This window comes from Microcebus murinus, chromosome 1 (assembly GCF_040939455.1).
Source record: "Microcebus murinus isolate Inina chromosome 1, M.murinus_Inina_mat1.0, whole genome shotgun sequence".
Classification (NCBI taxonomy): Eukaryota; Metazoa; Chordata; class Mammalia; order Primates; family Cheirogaleidae; genus Microcebus; species Microcebus murinus.
Window position 1 is genome coordinate 114,445,609 of NC_134104.1, and position 20,671 is coordinate 114,466,279.

The following is a 20,671-nucleotide window of genomic DNA, read 5'->3' on the forward strand; positions in this document are numbered from 1 at the left end:
GGCAAAACTAAGACAGTTCTAAAGGAGAAGAACCTGGCAGGAAGACTTGCCTTACCATGTATGGAACAATATCAGAAAGCTGTTGTAATTAAGACAGTGTGGTTTTAACAGACAGTAGGCAAATTGACTAATGAAACAACAGAGAGAAGCCAGAAACACATCCACATGTATCTGCACATTGGACACATCACAGAGAACCAAAGGTCAGCAAAGAAAGGATGGCCCCATCGAAAAATGGGGCAGAGACTATTTTTATTCATATGGAAAAATAAAATTATATTCATATCTAATACACAAAAATCAATGACATGGTTTGGAAACTTAAATGAGAAACTTAGATGAAAATTTCTGCTCATCGAAATATACCTTAAAGAGAGGGAAAAGAAACGGCACAAATGGAAACGTATTTATAACATATATTTGACAAAGGCCAAGGTTCCAGAATATATGAAGAAATCCTAAGAATTAATGAGGAAAAGATAAGAACCCAATAGAAAAATAGGAAAAAGACATGTAAAGACATTCCCAAAAGAAGATAGCTGTACAGTGAAAAAACCTTTGAAAAGAGTATAAATTGATACTACTTTTGCAATCAGTTTAGCATTAGCTAATAAAGTTGAAAATGAGCATTATCATATAACGTAGGATAGAGCATACCCTACCCTCCCGGTACCCCCATTAAAGACATTTTAGCCCATGTGCAACATAAGACATATACAATAATATTATCAGCAATATTGTTTGTGGAGGGGAATGTAAATAGCCAATGTTTATTAATAAGAGAAGTTAAACTGTGATATAGTACACACCATATAGCAATGAAAACAGTGGATGAATCTCACAGTTGCAATGTTGAGAGGTTAAAAGAAAACAGAAAAATACACACCCTACTCTTTCATTTAAGTTTAAATTGTGCAAACCTATACAGTATATTGTGTAGTGATGCATGCTTGAGTGTGTGTGTGTGTATATATATGTGTGTTTGTGTGTGTGTGTGTGTGTGACATAAATCCTATAGATAAAAGTAAGGAAATGATAAACACAAAGTTCAGGATAGTGTTGCCTTCAGGAGGGGAGTTGGGAGAGGCGATGGAGGTGGCTGTTGAGTGAGCATCACTCAACTTCTGAGGAATTTGGCTGGAGCAGCTTGACTGCCAACCCACCAACTCACACCTTTATCCAGAGGACTATTTTTCCATAGTGAGAATATTTCTGGGGTAGGGTCCTGCAAAAAATGAGAAAATCTGTTTGTGGAGCATTTCCCCTGCTAAAAATATGAGTAGGAGGAGCACTGAGAACAGAAGGACCTCACCCCATTATATCTGTGTCTGCTTCAGTGTAGTATCAATGCCATTGAATTCAGTTCAAAAATTTTATTCTATCCCAGCTATGTGCCCAGCTGGACACTATGTTAGGTACCCAGAATGCAAAGATATATAAAAATTACAAAGATAAGTAGTGAGAAGGAACAATACAAGGAAGACAGGTAAATTGGCAAAGGAATGTCCTGGGTGGATTTTGAGGAGTCCTTTGGCCCAATCTGGGCAAGTGATCAGGGAAAGCTTTCTGGAGAAGATTGTGCCTCTTAAAGCTAAGTCTGAAGAAAGAGTTGGAGTTAGAGGCAGAAGGAGGACAGGCTCATTCCAAGCAGAGGCAACTCCATTTATAAAGATACACAAAGGAGAGTCCATTTCTGGAGCCCAACCCTTGAGTTGGGGCCTACAAAGAGATGAGGCAGGAGGGTTGAATTAGTTGGGCTCCACAACCTACAGAGGTGCTTTAGAACTCCCATCCTAGACAAGATGAGCAGGGAGGCTAATTAGGAGGCTGCTACAATGGTCCAGGTAAAGTGAAGGTGGTAGAGAAGGGTGGTGGAGATGAAGAGGAGGATGTGAATCAGGGTGAATTGAGTCACCTTGATTCATCATCAAGGTGATTGATGTGAATCATGGTGTTTGGTTGGCTGTAGTGATTGAAGGACAGGAAGACTATGTAATAGCAAACAGACAGCTAACATATCTGGCTCTGTACCACAGGAGACAGTATCTTAATCCATCCCTGGGATTTGCCAGTGCAGAATGGATCTAAGTGAGATTTTTCTCTTGTCTTCCTAGTGATGTGTAACGCTAATTTGCAGATGCAATGGTTGGCCCTCAGTACATTTATGGCACTGTGATTCTGTCCCATTTATACTAAAGTTCAGTAGCAACATAACAAAATTATGTCTTTGTTACTAGAATGCTCTTCCTTGAGAAGATTTAATTTCCAGTATAGTGCCTCTGAGATTAGTTCATAGAAAAAGCAGTAAATGATCACTATAATATCATGTCCAGAAGCCTGACCTAATTGGGTATTAAGATTTCCTTTGCGGCTTTATAATAACTGCTTTTTGTAATTTTATCATTTAAACAAGATTAACATGTTTTATTTGTAATTGTAGGTGAGATTTGTGTTTAGTACACTGGTTTTATTTATGTAACGTAATGTATTCTTCAAAAGCAAGGCAGAATATTTCTGTGAAAGACTTGAATCTCAGAAACATTTAAATGACCTGATCACTTTTGTGCTAGAACTGTGTCTTAGTCTGTTTTGTGTTGCTTATAACAGAATACCTGAAACTAGGTAATTTATAAAGAAAAAGAATTTATTTCTTACAGTTATGGAGACTGAGAAGTCCAAGGTTGAGGGACTGCATCTGGTGAGAACCTTCTTGCTGGTAGGGACTCCGCAGAGTCCTGACGTGGGACGTGGGTCAGGGCGTCACATGGCGAGGGACTGAGTGTGCTGACACACTGCTCAGATCTCTCTTCCTCTTCTTATAAAGCCACCAGTCCCACTCCTGTGATAACCCCTTAATTCATAAACCCATTAATCCATGAATGGATTAATTCATCCATGAGGACAGAGCCCTCATAATCCAGTCACCTGTTAAAGGCACCACCTCTCAATACTGCCACACTGGGTATTAAATCTCAGCATGAGTTATGGAGGGGACAAAGATTCAAACAGAAGCACACTATTAATATAAATGTAAGTCACAAACTTACTTTTAGGTTTGTCCCATCCCTTGGCTCAGAATGTTATTATTCAGGACAGAAAAGATCCTTCAGTTTTTCTAACTGGCTGGGTCAAGTACAGATCTACCCTCTCTGCCACCCAATCCCACTCAAAGTAGCTGATAGGAGGGGGAAAGAAACCAGAATTGACCACAATTTGCTGTCTATGATGCCTACAAAATGATGTGGCCAAGAAGACGGCTCAGAAAAGTTTAGTCAAACCACTGATTAATTCAGTTAAATAATTTGTTTAATTTTTTTCTACTCTTGAATTAGTTTTTATACAGAATTAACCAACCAGCATTCTTAACCATTGTTTAATAGCAATGGTAAAAATTCAATAATAATAGCAAAACTTAGAAGAAACTACTATCTTGTATAATACAGTTATCCCCTAAGATTTAAGAGAGCTTTTGAGCCTCAGTTATCTCCATTAAATCTTTAGTATCAACTAACCAGCAAGACCCTGAAATTAGTTCTTAATCAATGATAAAATTTGTGACCACCAAAACATATTATTTACTTTCTTTTTCCTTCACGGCATTTTGCTAATAGAGATTATAACAGAAATGTTTCCGTTTCAGAAATGTTTAAGAACTCCATTAAAAATGAAATGGAAGTCCCTTTAAATCCTGCATGGCTTTCTTATCCCAGAGTGACCAGACCACTGAGATCATCCTCTGGCTGGATCTCCACAGGGTGTGGGAATTTGTTCATCACATTTGTCCACTGGATTCTCTGTGGCCAGCATCTGGCTCCCAGGCCTGCTTGAACCCAGTCTTAGTTCAAAGATATGCCTTCCCAAGTCAGCAACCCTCACGTGCCTGTGGAAGGAAAACCAATCACAGCTTCAGCATTTACACTGGTCCCAATGTCTACCACAGTCTCTAGAGTCACCTGGTCCTGGGTTCAAATCCTGACCCTCACTTGTGTAGGGTCTCGGGCACATTACTTGAACTGTCTCAACAGTTGCTTATTCCATAAAAAGGGAATAATAATAAGGTTATTGTGAAGATGGAATGTAACAGTTCACATAAAACACAGCACCAAGCTGAGCAAACACTCAGAAAATGTTAGCTATTAGAATTGTTAATAATATTTAGCAGATTAAGTCTTTCACCTTTTAAGTGTTTTAGCTTTTACATTTAAACAAATGGTAACCTATTGTTAGAGTAGAGTAATAGAAAGCTAGAAAAGTTTACATTTTCAGAGAGGTACCACTTAAACTTTAAATATAATGTATGCATTTTTAAAAACAGGTTTCTCTTCTTTTAGGCCAATTGTATCTGAGAAGAATGAACTTCTTATTCAGTTTTTATCAGACCTCAGTTTAACTGCAGATGGATTTATTGGTCACTACAAATTCAGGCCGAAAAGACTGCCTACGACTACAGCACCACCTGTTACCACCACGTTCCCGGTAACTACAGGTAAGTTTCTCTGTTGGAAGTTTGTAAAGACACTTCAGGTGTATGAGAAGATTTCTTTTTAAGTAGAAAAAAATTAAATAAGAGGAATATTCTTGAAACTAAAATAGTTAAATAGGATGAAACTTATGTGAGAGAATAACGTGACTCCACTGATGAAAGAAAGGTAAAGGGTATAAGGATGCTGATAAGCTAATAGTTTTTAAATATCATCTAAGAAAGTTATGCCCACTTACACATTGCTAGGAAGGCTATTATAAGCAGATAATTATAAGTCTGGGTTTCCTTTTCTGGTACTTACAAAATTATGGTTCTCTTTGTATTACATAAAATTGTGGTATTTTAGGTTAAAGTTCTAGAGCCTTGATACCTGGGCTTTTTTTATTTCCTCAAAAAAAGTCTTATAAAATATATTATTTTTTTTCAAATTGGAATAAATCATACAAAAATATTCAACATATTACAGAAGCTGGTTGGGAAACTCTGGTCTGGGGCATGATCTAAGATGTGTATATTACTCTGTATCCTGTCCGCTCCACCCCATGGGATTTCAAGCCTCAGATCTAAAATTCCAAATCCAGGGAGGAGGGGTAAAATGTGGGAAGGAAAACTATAAGGTACAGATATGAAATAGGCTGAAATAAGCTCAGCTTGATTACCTAAGATTTTCTACATACACCCTGGGTAGCGCTGTCCTTAGTACAGGCAGGCGCTTCTAGGTCTGATTTGTCTGACACTCCACAAGTGGGCCACCTTGTGGCCTGGATGTGTACTGCCTCATGTCACTGCTGTATTTCTTGGGCCTTGGTGTTCTGATTATTTCTGGTGAATTATCTGGTTATACCCATGGTGCTAGTGGAAGCCCTGCTTTTATCTCCAACCTAAACTTTCTCTGAAATTGCAAACATGGATTTATAAATATCTCCTAGACATTTTGCAACTGCTAGACACACACATTAAAGCATTGCAAAACTCATTTTTATCACACTATTTTCTGCCTCAACCCTGCTTATCCACCTGTTCTCCCAAGCATGTTCACAGCATCAGTAGCCACACTTATATGGTCATCCTCGATTTCCTCTATCTACCTCCCCATGGCATCCCCCCACCCCAGAGCAGACCATGTCATTCTATTAAATTCATTGTCTACAGCTGTGCTATCCAATATGGCAGCCACTACTGAGCAGTTAAACATAGCTAGTGATACTGAGGAACTAAACTTTTAATTTGATTTTAATTTAAATTCTAAAAGCCTCATGTGGCTAGTAATTACCAAATTGGACAACACAGGAGCACAAACTCCTTCATGTGGTATATAAGACCCTTCACATTTTGTCCCTGGCCTCCCTTTCTAGCTTCATCTTCAGGCCCTGCCAGCTCTCTCCTTGTGCTCTAAGTATTTTAGTTTTTATCCTAAGTGTTGGGGAAGCTGATGATACGTTTAAGCAAAGTTCAGGATTAGATTTGCATTGCATGAAGACCATTCCGGCCACAGTGAGGTGAATGGATTGCAGGGATCAAGAGGATCAGCAGGTTCCTGTGTTCTTCAGGTGACCCGTGCTGTGGTCCGGATATAGATACCGTCAAGATGAGAGGGAGGCAGTGACAGGCTTCATGATTAATTGGCCTGGAGAGATCAGGAAGGTGTCAAGAGTGCCTCCCACGTGCATTCTCAGGCTTACACAACTGGGGGGGACAGTGTCACCATTCACTGAAATAGAGACATGGTTTGGGGGTAGATTCATAAATTAAGCTGTGGCCTCACTGGGTTTGTGGTGTCTGTGAGACCTTCAAGTGGAGATGCCATGCAGACATATGTGGGTCTCCAGAACAGAACAGAGATTTAAGCCAGAGATTTAAATTTAAGAGTCATCAACATATAGATAGTAGAAACCATGATCAAGAATGAGATTGCTTAATGCAAGGTTGAGGGTAGAAGGAAGAGAGGAGCTGGGATTAAGTGTCTAGAAAATACAACTTGCTGAAGGGTATGCTGGAAAAGGAGAGATTGGAAAGGAGTGTCTAGGGAGGAGGGAACAAACCCAGGAGCATGTGCCTGGAAGCCATGGGAGAGGATGTTCTAAAACAGGAATGGTCACTGAATCAAGTGTTGATGAGACTCAAGTAAGGGGAGGACTAAACTGTTTCAATTTGATTTCATGACATGAGGCTACTGGAGATCCTGGCAAGAGCTATGTAAGTGGCGTTGTGCAGGCAGAAGCCAGAGAGAGTACAAAGCGAAGAAATTGAGACAGAAAGTTCCAGCAACTCATTCCACAAGTTTGGTCTTAAAGGAGGGGGCAGGCCTTGAGAGCCTTGTACCTGTTAATGCTGATGGGAACAGCCAGCACAGAAGAAGGAGAGGATCATGGCAGACAGAAAGAAGGATAAACAGCAGGAAGGCTGGAGGGTCTGGCTCCAGAGGACTAATGGAGGGAATTACCTTAGACAGAGGGGCGCGACCCCTCTCTCAGAGGAGGAAAGGAAGAGAGAAGGCACAGTAAAGATGACTTGGAGGTTTGGTAGGTATCTCGAGGACATTCTCAGCTATGACTTCTCTTCTGTCTAGATAATAGGCAGTTACCTGCTGAGAGTGAGAAGGGAAGTAGCAGCACTAGAAGTTAGGAGAATGAGAAAGAATTTGAAAAATAGCTGTGGAAATTGGAGAGTAAGGTGATCCACCAGCCTGTCACCTTGATGAAAGTTCACTCCATACTCAGCTGTCTGAGGTGAGACACAGAAAAAAACAGATCCTCGTACAGGATTCATACAGGGTCTAAGGACAGAGGGGAAAGGAATTTAAGGTATTGTCAAGAAGATGACTGTAATAATGGACGATGGATACTAAATGGAATTGCTAAGGAAGTAAAGACAGGCTAGGATTGATGGATTGGGAAAAATGAGAGAGGTCAGTGATTGAACCTCCAAAGACAGAAAAAGAAGTAATCAAAAGAGTAATTAAATAAATAAGCTTGTAAGGGGAAGAGGCTATACTGGATACTAGGGTGTCTAAATTTGGGAGATTGTCAGTGAACAACGTTAGCATGAGGACATCTGAGCCTGGGACTGGGTGTCTGAGATGGAGAGAGGGACAGTCCCTGGAGAAGATGAGACCAGGGGACTGAAGTATCATCCATGGGGAGAGTGGACCAACAGAGATGGTCGCAGGAACACCTGGAGAGGAAGCTGAGAACGAGGGCTGTGTGTGTGAGCACAGGACAGTGGATGGATTACAGTAAGATGAGGAGGGTGAGGGGGGTAGAGCTGTTGACTTACAGGCAAGAGAGTAGGGCTCTACCAAAGGCAGAGCAGGAGCAGGGTGGGACACCCATCCAACTTCTACACCGACATTCTGAGGCTGAGAAGGAGCCACTTTCCGCTGGGCCACGTGAAAGCATGCTGTCTGTCATCAGACAGGAGAATCACTGACACCACTACTTTTTGACTCAGATAATTAGGTAAATTTAGTGCCCAAAGTGAGGTCCCCAACTTCTGAAATGAAGTATGTCTCTCACTCTAAATGTTTTCTAAGTTTTTCTCATTTAAAAAAAAATACATATTTAAGCTATTTTATGTATTTTAACATTAAATTGTATGTTTTTCAAATTGCCATCCACTTCAGATCCTTTTTAGAGTTAAGTAGGGGTACAAATTAAGAGTAAGTAAAAATTCACAGAGGAATTGGTGGAATGTATTAGAAGGGCAATATTATATTGTATTAGAAGTGCAGATATTTACACAAGTGCAATTCTGTTACAGTTTTGTTTAGTTCTTCCTAACATGTTGCCAAACATAAGCACATAATTAGTAAATATTCTTGAAACATTTTTAAGATGATAATGGGTATTAAATATTTTCATCTTGTTAATCCAGGGTTTCTCAACCTTGGCACTATTTACATTTTGGGCCAGGTAATTCTTTGTTGTGGGAACTGTCCTATTCATTGTAGGGTCTTTGGGAGCATCTCTGGCATCTACCCATTAGATGCTAGTAGCACCCTCTAGTGTGACAACCAGAAATGTTTCTAGATGTTGCCACATGTCACCTATGGGGCAAAATCACCCACTAATTGAGAACTACTGTGTTTATCTATTTAGCTTTACTTTTAAAGTTGTCTACTTCTCAGTTCTTAAAATATTTATAGCCAAGGCCACTAAATATTTAGTGATTGGTTGCATTTAATTACAGATGTAACACATCTGTGAGCAGCATTTCTAAGACCTTGTACTAACATTTGGGCAATTGCATATTTTAAATGCACCGGGAAGGCTCCTTCCATCCTTAGGGGAACACCATAGGATTTCTTTTGTAAAATGAAAGATTAACCTACATTCTGTGAGTTCAGATTTGTTGTACTGGGTTTTTCTAAGCAGGGAACAAACAGAATATATCTATTTTGGGTTATAATGTTAGTTTTATATAACAGAAGAAGACAACAGGGCAAACTTGTACTATCTTTGATGTCAGGTTTAAAATTCAGTAGAGGGTATTGAGTTGCCCTGAGGCAATCAGAGCAGTTGTTAGTAGCATGAAGAATTTCTTTTGCATGGTTTTTAATTATTTCATTGCAATGATAGATTGGTGGCTCAGGGAAATAAATGGTAATTTTAAATGGGTAGATTCAGATCAATTATACTTGAATTCATTTGCCTGAATTGTATGTCTTTCTTCTTTGCATTAAGGTTTAAAACCCACCGTGGCCCTGTGTCAGCAAAAGTGTAGGCGGACGGGGACTCTGGAGAGCAATTATTGTTCAAGTAACTTTGGTAAGAAATAAAAAACCAGCCTTTTCTCTTTAACCAGAAACTTAAGACTGCATGCTTAATCTCAAAGGAATGCCTACGAATTTAATAGTAAAGGGTCAGTAACACTGTTCACTTACCCATGAAAATATTTCCCTGTACGTTAGGGTGTGTTGACTTGTGCTATTTGAATTGTTAGATTTCACAACTGAGAAAAATATGCATATAGAAAATACACTTTTTTCATAGAAACTTAATAATGTGACTCTTGGTATATAATACGCTGTGTATTTTGGCTATTCCTGAAAAAAACCTGTATACTTTTTTTCCTCGCATCTTTTTCATGTACCAGGTATTTTTTCACACATCTGTAATTCGACTTAAGTAAATTAGAAACATACCAAAGATTATATTCAGAAGCTGGCTTTTCTCAGAAGAAATTCAGGTTATTTTCTCTGTGGTATCCTTCCAAAGCACTAAATTAAAACTTGGAAATCTAAAGTCCATTTGGAAACTCTTATAAATTGGAACCTGAGGAGATATTACTTAATGACTTCGAATTTCTAAGAGCTTTTTCCAATTAATAAATTGTACCATCTGTTAAAATTACTTAAGAGCAAAATGCACTAACTTTAATTATGTTGGTTATTTTTAATAGCAGTTTAAAAGGAACATTTAAGAAAAGTCTTATCAGGAAAAGAAAGTGGCTACAGCCTAACTAGGTTACCCAAAACAAAGGGCCTCCCCAGAGAGGCTTTGCTAGCTCATTCTGTGCCCGCAAGTGGTAACTGCAGCCCCAGGAAGCTGTGTCACAGTGAAGGTGTGAGGACACTGAAGAGTGTCTAAATCTAAATCTTACTGGAGTTTGTATGCTGAAATTCAAACAACTGTCATAAAAATGAAAACAAACAGCACCAGGTGTCATTGCTACCATATCCGGTCTACTCTTCTGTAGGAGGTGCTTCAGGAAATCTCCCTCCCTGTCACTTGGAAGCCGCTGGTTTCACCTGGCAACACACTGGCATTTTGCAGTGAACACTCATTACTAGGAATCAAAGGAAGGCATGATAAGAATTCTGATTTTATGAACCTTGCACACTACATAAGCAGCGAGTGTTCACTTTATCCTAAACAGGTCATACTAGCCAAGTCCAAAACTTGATTTACCCCATTGATTGAGTCACTTGCATGGCAAAATGACCAAGTACTATCACTAGTGGCCCATGGGTTCTCAACCAAGGTTGGTAGCACTTGCCTAGGAGGCAGTTTTTTGTTGTCACAATAACTGGGGAGTATTACTGGTTTTTCTGAGCAAAGACAAGTCTGGTAAAAGAAAGCAATTCAGTCAAGTCCTGGACCACAAGGAATTATTCTCCTCCTACCCCCCAAAATGCCAGAAGCACCCCTTTGAGGAAGATACCGTCTTTCTTTCTGTGGCTCAAAAGAGACTCTTGAGTGTCATGACAGAAACAGGGAGTTACATAATGAAAATCAACAGAATTTTGCTAGAGCTTTTTTTAAGCAAAAAAATGTTTAAGTCATACCTCAATTCTATACTTTGACTTGTTAAATGAGATCAGAGATATGCTGATATTTAGAGAGAGATGAGGACCCATGGGATGAACAAAAATTCCAGGAGAGAGGACAGCTAAAGAAAAGCAAGAGGAGAGAGAGTCACAGAAGGGTGGACACTCATCCACACAGACATAAAGACTGTGATCTTAGTGGCCCAAATATCCCCATCATGCAACCTCTTAGTAGGGTATTTCCTCAAAGATTCAAGGTCTTTTTGAATATTCACATGTAGAGGCTCATAAGCCTATCTCTCATTTGGCAATTGATCTACATGTTGGATAAGACATTTTTTAGTCCCCATCTTGGCAATAGACTGCAGTGCAGCAAGTATTTAGGTTTCTGTCCTAGTTATCAAACCTAACAAGCAGGGTAACATTACAGCTCCATGACCCCTTTTTTTCAACCTGAATTTTGGTGACAAATGTACAGAATCAAATTCAAGAGCTCTATTGTGGCCTTTTCTTTAACATTAAAATGTTTCATATATGAAACTTAGAAGAATGTAAAATTATTTTTAGTTCTCCTTACATTTTTCTTCACTGTCACATATTTCAAAAATGTTTTCTTCTACAGTATTAGCTGGCACTGTTATCACAACTGTCACTCGAGGTGGGAGTTTACATGCCACGGTCTCAATCATCAACATCTATAAGGAGGGAAATCTGGCTATTCAACAGGCTGGCAAGAACATGAGTGCAAAGGTCATTGTGGTCTGCAAGCAGTGCCCTCTCCTCAGAAGAGGTGAGTAAGGAGAAAACTTTAGTTTCTTATCTAGGGTTGCTGAGGGACAGAAAAGGGAATGGGGGAGCCTCTCTGAGCAAGCCTTGGATCTTTCCATGCCATGGCTGGTCTAGGGAGGTAAAATGAGGGCTAATACATGGCCCACTTCTGGTAGAGAAGGGGGACCTTTTGGAGTCAGGCAAAATTGGACTCTAATCCCAGTTCTTATAACTTGTGGAGAAAGAAGAGATGATAGAAATGATGAATAGGTCCAAGAAGCATTTGAAATCGAGTCAATAGGGAACAGACACAGAAAAAGCAGTTCAGGGGAAAGAGATTTCATATTATTGCACTTAAGATGCCAATACTATCTATGTTTAGTGGAAAATATCCAGCAAGCAACAGGAAATGCAGAGCATAAGTTGAGAAAAGATTGATGTATCTAGGTTAGAATCAAAGATTTCAGAATTATTTGCAGAGATAAAACTATTAAATCCATGGATAGGAATACATTTATTGAGAGAAATTACAGAAATAAGAAGGTTATTCAAGAGCCAGAGGCACATGAGTTTTTTAAAAAATATTTACCTTATAAAGGTAATGTATATTTCATGGTTTTTAAAACATTTAAATAAGTAGATAAGGGTATAAAATAAAAAGTAAAACCCTTTTCTTTTCCCCAGAGGTACTATAAAAAAAAGTTCCCCAGAAAGTTTATATCCATATAAATCATGGGCATACACTCTTATGGGATCATACTATACATATTCTATTGTAACTTTTACCCTACATCAGGTATATGTAGACATCTTTCCATAATAGCACATATAGATAGATCTCTGTTTCTTTGGAATGGTAATAATGCCTGGTATTTGACTGTGTGATATATCATGACTTCTCTGTCAAGTCTCAGCTCATTCCTTTCCTCAATCTTGTCGCAAACCTCTCCCACAACTAAACCAAACTAAACTACATACACACAGAAATATAGAATATCCACTTCAAGAAAGCTTACTGTGAATTCATATTGTTCAGCCAAGTCAGGAGGCTAGCAGCTTCACGTTGACTCTCCAGAGGGAACCACCAAAGCTCTGTAAAAATAGACATTTCTTTCCAGAACAGCCAGGAATAGCAGATAATACACATTTAGATGCCATAGGGTCTTATAATGATGCTAGCAGTTCAGCCTTGAGATGGCATCACTTGTCCAGTCTCTCCAGTTTTCACAGGCTCAAGACCACTATGAAGACAATGTCAGCCCACACAGGAAGGGTTATGCAAGAGAAAAAGGAAACATATATTTCTCTATGACACATGGGGTGGGGGGAAGGAGAATAAAGGAGAAATTAATATATACCTCCTTTATGACACTTTTGTGAAATAATATAAATCTTAGAGTTGAACCCAACACAACTTGGCTCAGGCACCAGTCTAGCCATACCAATGTATAAAAATATAGTATAACAAATGTAAGTACTTTTTAATACCTATTTTTTGCAAGAAACTATATGAATGCAAGAAGTATATGATCCACCCATGCCCTCATGAAACCTACATAGTATAAATGCCTGAGTTGTTGATAAAAATTCAAGACAACAGCTGAAGAAAGTGAATCATTAGTTGCCAAATGCCGGAGAAATCAAGACACATGATGGAACTATGAGAGCCATGAGGATGGCCCATCATGGAGCGCTGGAGGCCCCTTAAGGAAGGAGACTTTCATGTTAATGCAATGCATTGTTCATTGTAAGTTTGGTCACTACACCAGACCTACAGCACTGCAGAGGGACGTGACTGGATCTAACCACTCCATTAAGTTTCCTTGCGTTAACAGACCTGGAACATATTATAATACTAGTTGAATTTTATAGTCTATGTTGTTTCAAACGACACACATAGTAAAAATGATTAATTTTTCCATTCTCTTTCTTTAGGTCTAAATTACATTATTATGGGCCAGGTGGGTGAAGATGGGCGAGGCAAAATCATGCCAAACAGCTTTATCATGATGTTCAAGACAAAGAATCAGAAGCTCCTCGATGCCTTAAAAAACAAGCAATGTTAACAGTGAACTGTATCAATTTAAGCTGTATTCTGTCATTGCCTTTGAAAGATCTATTTTCTCTTAGTAGAAAAAAATACTTATAAAATTGAATATTCTGAAAGAGGATTCTGAAAGATTGGGCTTGTTTACTCTTCACGTGAGGTAGGTATAGCTGATGGGAATTCTGTGCCTGCACTGAGAGGAGCAGAGATCTGATTGAAAACCTGCTGACTCAGTGCAGTGATAGGCAAATAAACGCGTGAAGCATTGACAGCTTGGAAGCAGTTTATTTATGCATCCTTGTAAACGGAGATTTTAGAATTCAGTTGTGTGAAGATGTAAAAAAGAGATTTTATAAGTGCAGTATTTATAGTGATATTTGTTCTGCCTTTAAGCATTTGCTCTAAGGTGTGACATTCTTTTCTTGCATTTTTAAAATCAATGCTTAATAAAATATTTTTAAAGGATTACATAGCAGCCACTTGTTTTTATAGCTAGTGGGACAGTACAGAAAGAGTATTTGCCTTTAACAGCATGAATATTGTTATTTTTATATAAGGTTGTCTTTGTATCCGTTTATACTTTGCTAAAAGCGTTAGCACTTCAAAACTTTCAGGGACTAAATGGATCCAATAATGTCAATAGACTAATAATTCTCTCCACATAAACAGAGAATGTCAGAGCTAGAATGGGATCCTCAGGGATCTAGTCTAAATGCCTTCATTTTGTAATTGAAACAGAAACTCAGGTATATTTAGTGACTTTCCCAGAGCACACATCTCCTAAGAGACAGAACAATTAAGATCAAGAGTCCTAATTCCAAACCCAGTGCCCTCACTGCCATTCCCTGTGAAAAATCTATTTTCACTCAGTAGTGGAAAGACTGCAAAAGGACTCCCATCATTCACACAGAGCTGCTTAAAATACAGCTATACCTGCAACGCGTGTGGTAACGAGCCCTCCAGGAGGTTGCCAGCCAGTGGCTGTGGAAGAAGGGACAACTATCCCTCTCCAAAGAACATTGAATAAACACTACAGATGAGCAAAGACTTGGGTCACAAAGTCTCCATGGTAGAAGTTTTAGGAATAAGGGAAAATAAACACTAATTCCCAGCCTTAAGGGTGACCAGACATTTAAAGGGTGGCAAAATAGAAATTAAAAAAAAAAAGAACTCCCCTGTTTTGACAGCTGAGTGAGCACAAGGAAGCAAGAAATGTAGGCTGGCTGGCAGGGTTGGAAATCATTCCTAAACTCTCCCACCAGGATGCCCGTTGGTACCAGGGAATTCACCAGCTGAGGAAGTGGATGAACTGAGGACACAGCGGACTGGTGGGTGGCTTCACTGGCCAGTACCACCTTTTAGAAAGCCTCTCTCAGCCAGCTGGACTTCATAGTCTAGCTGCGCCCAGCCAGGATGTGAGTCAACCTGCTGATATCACCACAAATGACACCTACCACACCCACTACCAGTGGGCCAGCGGGCTGGGCCACCCAACCCATTGCCTCTACCAGCAATGCCAACATAGACCACTTGGGTCCCAGTATATTGCTCCACCAACACTGCCATCACTCACATCACACCAGCTGCTCAGGGGCCTGAAAACCCACTCCACACCTGGCCTACCACTGTCATCTGAGCAAGCCATTAAGTTGAAGAAGCAGCTTTCCAGGACCCACTAACAATGGTACCAGCATAAGCCAGACTGGTGTCTAAGAATAGGCACACTTAGCCCACCACTGGGGCCCAAAGACTAGCCTATTAGGCATCATAGTTCCCAGGAAAACATCACAACAGCCTCAACTAATAACCACACTCTAAGCCACTGAGGAAATCACAGATACCACCGACCTTACGTGCTACCAAAGAAATCAAGCAGACATCACAATACCACGGGCACCCAAAATCAAAGCCAAAGTGTCCTATTCATCCAAGAACATATATATATCTTCAGGAAAAAATTCTTCCCTATGAAAGCAACTTCGAAAAATTAAAAGGGACTATTACTGTTACTGATGCACAGATATCAAGGTAAAGACACAGAAAACAGGAAAAAGGATGGAAATATGACACAAAGAACCACAACAACTGTCCAGCAATAACTGTCCTGGGCACTTCTGCAGGTGGGACCATCCATCTGTGCTCCCTCAGGCTCCTGAGGCCCAGCAGCCCTCCCACCTGGGACACGGAGATGGGGGGCGGGGGCGGGGGTCTCTGCCCAGACCAGGCTAATCACAGACAGCTCGGGCCATTCAGCAAAAAAGAAATAGGAAGAATTAATATCATTAAAATGACCATACTAATCTACAGATTCAATGCAATCTCTATCAAAATATCAACATCACTTTTCACAGAATTAAAAAAACCCATCCTAAAATCCATATGGAATGAAAAAAGAGCCCAATTAACCAAAGCAATCCTAAGCAAAAGGAATAAAACTGTAGGCATCACCATCTGGGGGACGGACATGCTTGAAGCTCTGACTCCGGGTGAGGGGGAAGGGGGGGGAAGGCAACACACATAACCTAAACATTTGTATCCCCATAATATGCTTTAAAAAAAAACTGCAAGCATCACATTAACTGACTTCAAATTGTATCCTACAAGGCTAGAGTAGCTGAAACACCATGATACTTGCATAAAAGTAAACACATAAGTAAACACATAGAAAAATTCTATTCTGTTCCATGATCAATGGAACAGAATAGAGAACCCAGAAATAAAACCATATGCAGACCTACAAAGAAGAACTGGTTCCTATCCTACAGATATTATTCCACACTATCAAGAAGGAAGGAATCCTCCCTAACACGTTTTATGAAGCCAACATGACCTTGATACTCAAACCAGGAAAGGACTCAACAACAAAAAAAGAAAATTACAGACCAATATCCCTTATGAATATAGATGCAAAAATTCTCAATAAAATCCTAGCAAACCAAATTCAGTTGCTTATCAAAAAAATAATTCATCATGACCAAATGGGCTTCATCCCAGAGATGCAGGGATGGTTCAACATACTCAAACCTATAAATGTAATTCACCACATAAATAGAAGTAAAAAAAAACAAAAACCATATGATCCTCTCAATAGACCTGGAAAAAGCATTCAACAAAATTCAGCACCCTTTTATGATAAGAACACTTAACAAAATAGGTATAGACGAGACTTTCCTCAAAATGATAAAAACCATACTGGACAAACTCACAGCCAACATCATACTGATTGGGGAAAACTGAAAGCATTCCCACTTAGAACTGGAACCAGACAAGGTTGCCCTCTATCACCACTTCTATTCAACATAGTGCTAGAAGTCCTAGCCAAAGCAATCAGACAAGAGAAAGAAATCAAGGGCTTCCAAATAGAGGCAGAAGAGGTCAAACTATTGCTCCTTGCTGACAATATGCTCTTATATCCAGAAAACCACAAAGATTCTGCCATGAGACTACTGGAATTCATAAACAAATTCAGCAAAGTCTGAGATTATAAAATCAATGTACACAAATCTGTAGCATTCCTATATGCCAACAGCAGTAAAACTGAGAACCAAATTAAAGACTCAATACCCTTCACAATAGCAACAAAGAAAACAAACTACCTAGGAATATATTTAACTAAGGAGGTGAAAGACCTCTTCAGGGAGAATTATGAAACACTGAAGAAGGAAACAGCAGAGGACATAAACAGGTGGAAAACCATACCTGCTCATTGATCAGCAGAATTAACACTGTTAAAATGTCTATACTACCCAAAGTGATCTACAGATTCAATGTAATTCCTATTAAAATACCAACATCATTGTTCACAAATCTAGATAAAATAATTCTATGCTGCATATGGAACCAGAGAAGACCCCGTATAGCAAAAGCAATCTTAAGCAAAAAGAACAAATTGGGAGTCATCAATTTACCAGACTTCAAGCTATATTACAAGGCTACAATAACTAAAACAGCAAGGTCTGGCAAAAGAACAGAGACATAGACAAATGGAAAAGAACTGAGAACCCAGATATAAAACCATCCTCATATAGCCATGTAATCTTTGACAAAGCAGACAAAAACATACACTAGGGAAAATAATCCTTATTCAATAAATTGTGCTGGGAAAATTGGATAGCCACATGTAGAAGACTGAAACAGGGTCTGCACCTCTCACCTCTCACAAAAATCAACTCATGGTGGATAATGACTTAAACATAAGGCATAAAACTATAAGAATTCTAGAAGAAAAGGTTGGAAAAACTGTTATAGACATTGGCCTAGGGTAAGAATTTATGAAGAAGACCCCAAAGGTAATTACAGCAATAATAAAAATAAATATATGGGACCTGATCAAATTAAAAAGTTTTTGCACAGCCAAGGAGACTATCACAAGAGCAAACAGACAACCTACAGAGTGGAAGAAAATATTTGCATGCTACACATCAGATAAAGGGCTGATAAGTAGAATCTATATAGAACTTAGGAAATCATCAAGAAAAAATCAAACAACCCTATCAAAAAGTGGGCAAAGGATATGAACAGAAACTTTTCAAAAGAATACAGACTAATGTCCAACAAACATATGAAAAAATGTTCAACATCTCTAATCATCAGGGAGATGCAACCAAAACTACAATGAGATATCACTTAACTCCAGAGAATGGCTTTTATCAAAAAGTCCCCCCCAAAAAAACATTGGTATGGATGTGGAGAGATAGGAACATTCATACAGTGCTGGTGGGACTGCAAACTAGTTCAACCTCTGTGGAAAGCAATATGGAGATACCTTAAAGTGATACAAGTAGATCTACCATTTGATTCAGCAATCCCATTACTGGGCATCTACCCAAAAGAACAAAAGACACTCTATAAAAAAGACACCTTCACTCAAATGTTTATAGCAGCACAATTCACAATTGCAAAGGTGTGGAAACAACCCAAGTGCCCAATCAATACATGAGTGGATTAATAAAATGTGGTACATATAAACCATCGAGTACTACTCAAGCACAAAAAAGAATGGTGATCTAGCACCTCTTTTATTATTCTGGATGGAGCTGAAGGCCATTCTACTAAGCCCATTCTTGTGAAGTATCACAAGAATGAAAAAACAAGCACCACATATACTCACCATCAAATTGGTATTAACTGATCAACATTTATGTGTACATATAGTAGAAACATTAATCAGGTGTTGGGCAGATGGGAGGGAGGGGAAGGGGATGGGTGTATACACACCTAATGGGTGTGGTGCACACCATCTTGGAGATGGACACGCTTGTATCTCTGACTCAGGCAGGGCAAAGGCAATATATGTAACCTAACCATTTGTACTCCCATAATATGCAGAAATAAAAAAAAAAAACCACATACATACAACCAACTGATCTTTGACAAAGCAGACAAAAGCATACACTGGGGAAAGAACACGCTATCATATAAATGGTGCTGGGAAAAATAGATAGCCATATGCAGAAGAATGAACCTAGATTCCTATCTCTCACCATATACAAAAATTAACTCAAATTGGATTAAAGACTTAAATGTAAGACCCGAAGCAATAAAAACCCTAGAGGAAAAAGTAGGCAAAACTCTTCTGGACACTGGCATAGGCAAAGAGTTTATGACTAAGAACCCAAAAGCAAATGCAACAAAAACAAAAATAGTAAAATGGGACTTAAACTAAAAAAAACTCTGCACAGAAAAAAAAAAAAAAATCAAGAGTAAACAGACAACCTACAGAGCAGGAGAAAATATACACAAACTATGTGTCCAACAAAGGACTAAAAGCTAGAATCTACAAGGAAATTAAACAACTCAGCAACACACACCACATTGAAAAGTGGACAAATGAAATGAATAGGCATTTTTCAACAGAAAACAAACAAATGGCCAACAAAAGTATGAAAAAATGTTCAACATCACTAATCATCAGAGAAATGTAAATTAAGACCCCAATGAGATATCATCTTACCTCAGTCAGAATGGCTATTATTAAAATACCAAAAAAATCCATCTTGGCAAAGATGTGGATTAAAAGGAATGCTTGCTTATACACTGTTGGTGGGAATGTAAATTACTACATTTGCTATGGAAAACAGTATAGAGATTTCTCAAAGAACTAAAACTAGAACTATCACATAATCCAGCACTGCTTTTACTGGATATCTACTGAATGGAAAATAAATCAATACATAAAAAAAGATACCTGCATTTGTATGTTTAGCACAGCACTATTCACAATAGCAAAGATATGCAATCACCCTAAGTGTCCATCAAGTGAGGACTGGATAAAGAAAATATGTTATACACACACACACATACACAGTGGAATACTATTCAGCCATAAAAAAGAATGAAACCGTGTGTTTTGCAGCAACTTGAATGGAAGTGGAGGCCATCATTTTAAGTGAAAGAAATCAGACACAGAAAGACAAATACTGCAACTTTTCACTTATAAGTGCGAGGCAAATAATGTGTACACATGGATGTAAAGTATGGAATGATAGACAAGACAATGGAGACTTGGAAGGGTGAGGGTATGAGAGAGTTGTGCATGATGAGAAATTACTTAATGGGTACAATGCATGTTATTTTATGCATTTATTTGGGCATGTTATTTTGGGCAATAGAAACCTTAAAAGCCCTGACTTTACAAGTATGCAATCTATGCAAAATTATAATTATGCTTGTACCCCTAAATTTATGCAAAAAAGGAACAAACTAACACAAAAATCTTACTGTTAACACAGAAATTCTGAAGAAACTTGGAAAATATATCTTGATTTTTCTGAATAAAAGTATCTCTTTAAATATATATATATGTAAGAAGATATTATTAACTACTTTATCCCATAGATTAAAATACTTAGATGAGTTGAACAAATTCCTAGGCAAGGGGTCAAGAACTTAACCCAGACTAAGTAGAAATAGAATATCTATTAATAAATATTCTTGTAACCATTAGAAAAATTCAATCAGTAGTTTAAATCTTCCCTCAAATAAAACTCCAGGCCTATATAGTTTTACTTGAAAGGTTTACCAAACATTTAAGGGATAAAAATTGTCAATCTAATATAAACTATTCTAGAGTATAAATAAACATGCTGCTATTCTTTTTATGAGA

General features: G+C 38.6%; 1 protein-coding gene across 1 annotated transcript in view; it reads left to right on the forward strand.

The window, feature by feature from the left end:
• PCOLCE2 (procollagen C-endopeptidase enhancer 2) overlaps positions 1-14,031 on the forward strand; it is a 63,588-nt gene extending 49,557 nt beyond the window's left edge. Inside the window, exons 6-9 of the mRNA XM_012762384.3 lie at positions 4,332-4,486; positions 9,166-9,249; positions 11,374-11,541; positions 13,455-14,031. Coding sequence (XP_012617838.1) covers positions 4,332-4,486; positions 9,166-9,249; positions 11,374-11,541; positions 13,455-13,585 — 538 coding nt within the window. The 3' untranslated portion in view covers positions 13,586-14,031. The remainder of the gene's footprint in view (positions 1-4,331; positions 4,487-9,165; positions 9,250-11,373; positions 11,542-13,454) is intronic.
• Positions 14,032-20,671: the final 6,640 nt, after the last annotated feature.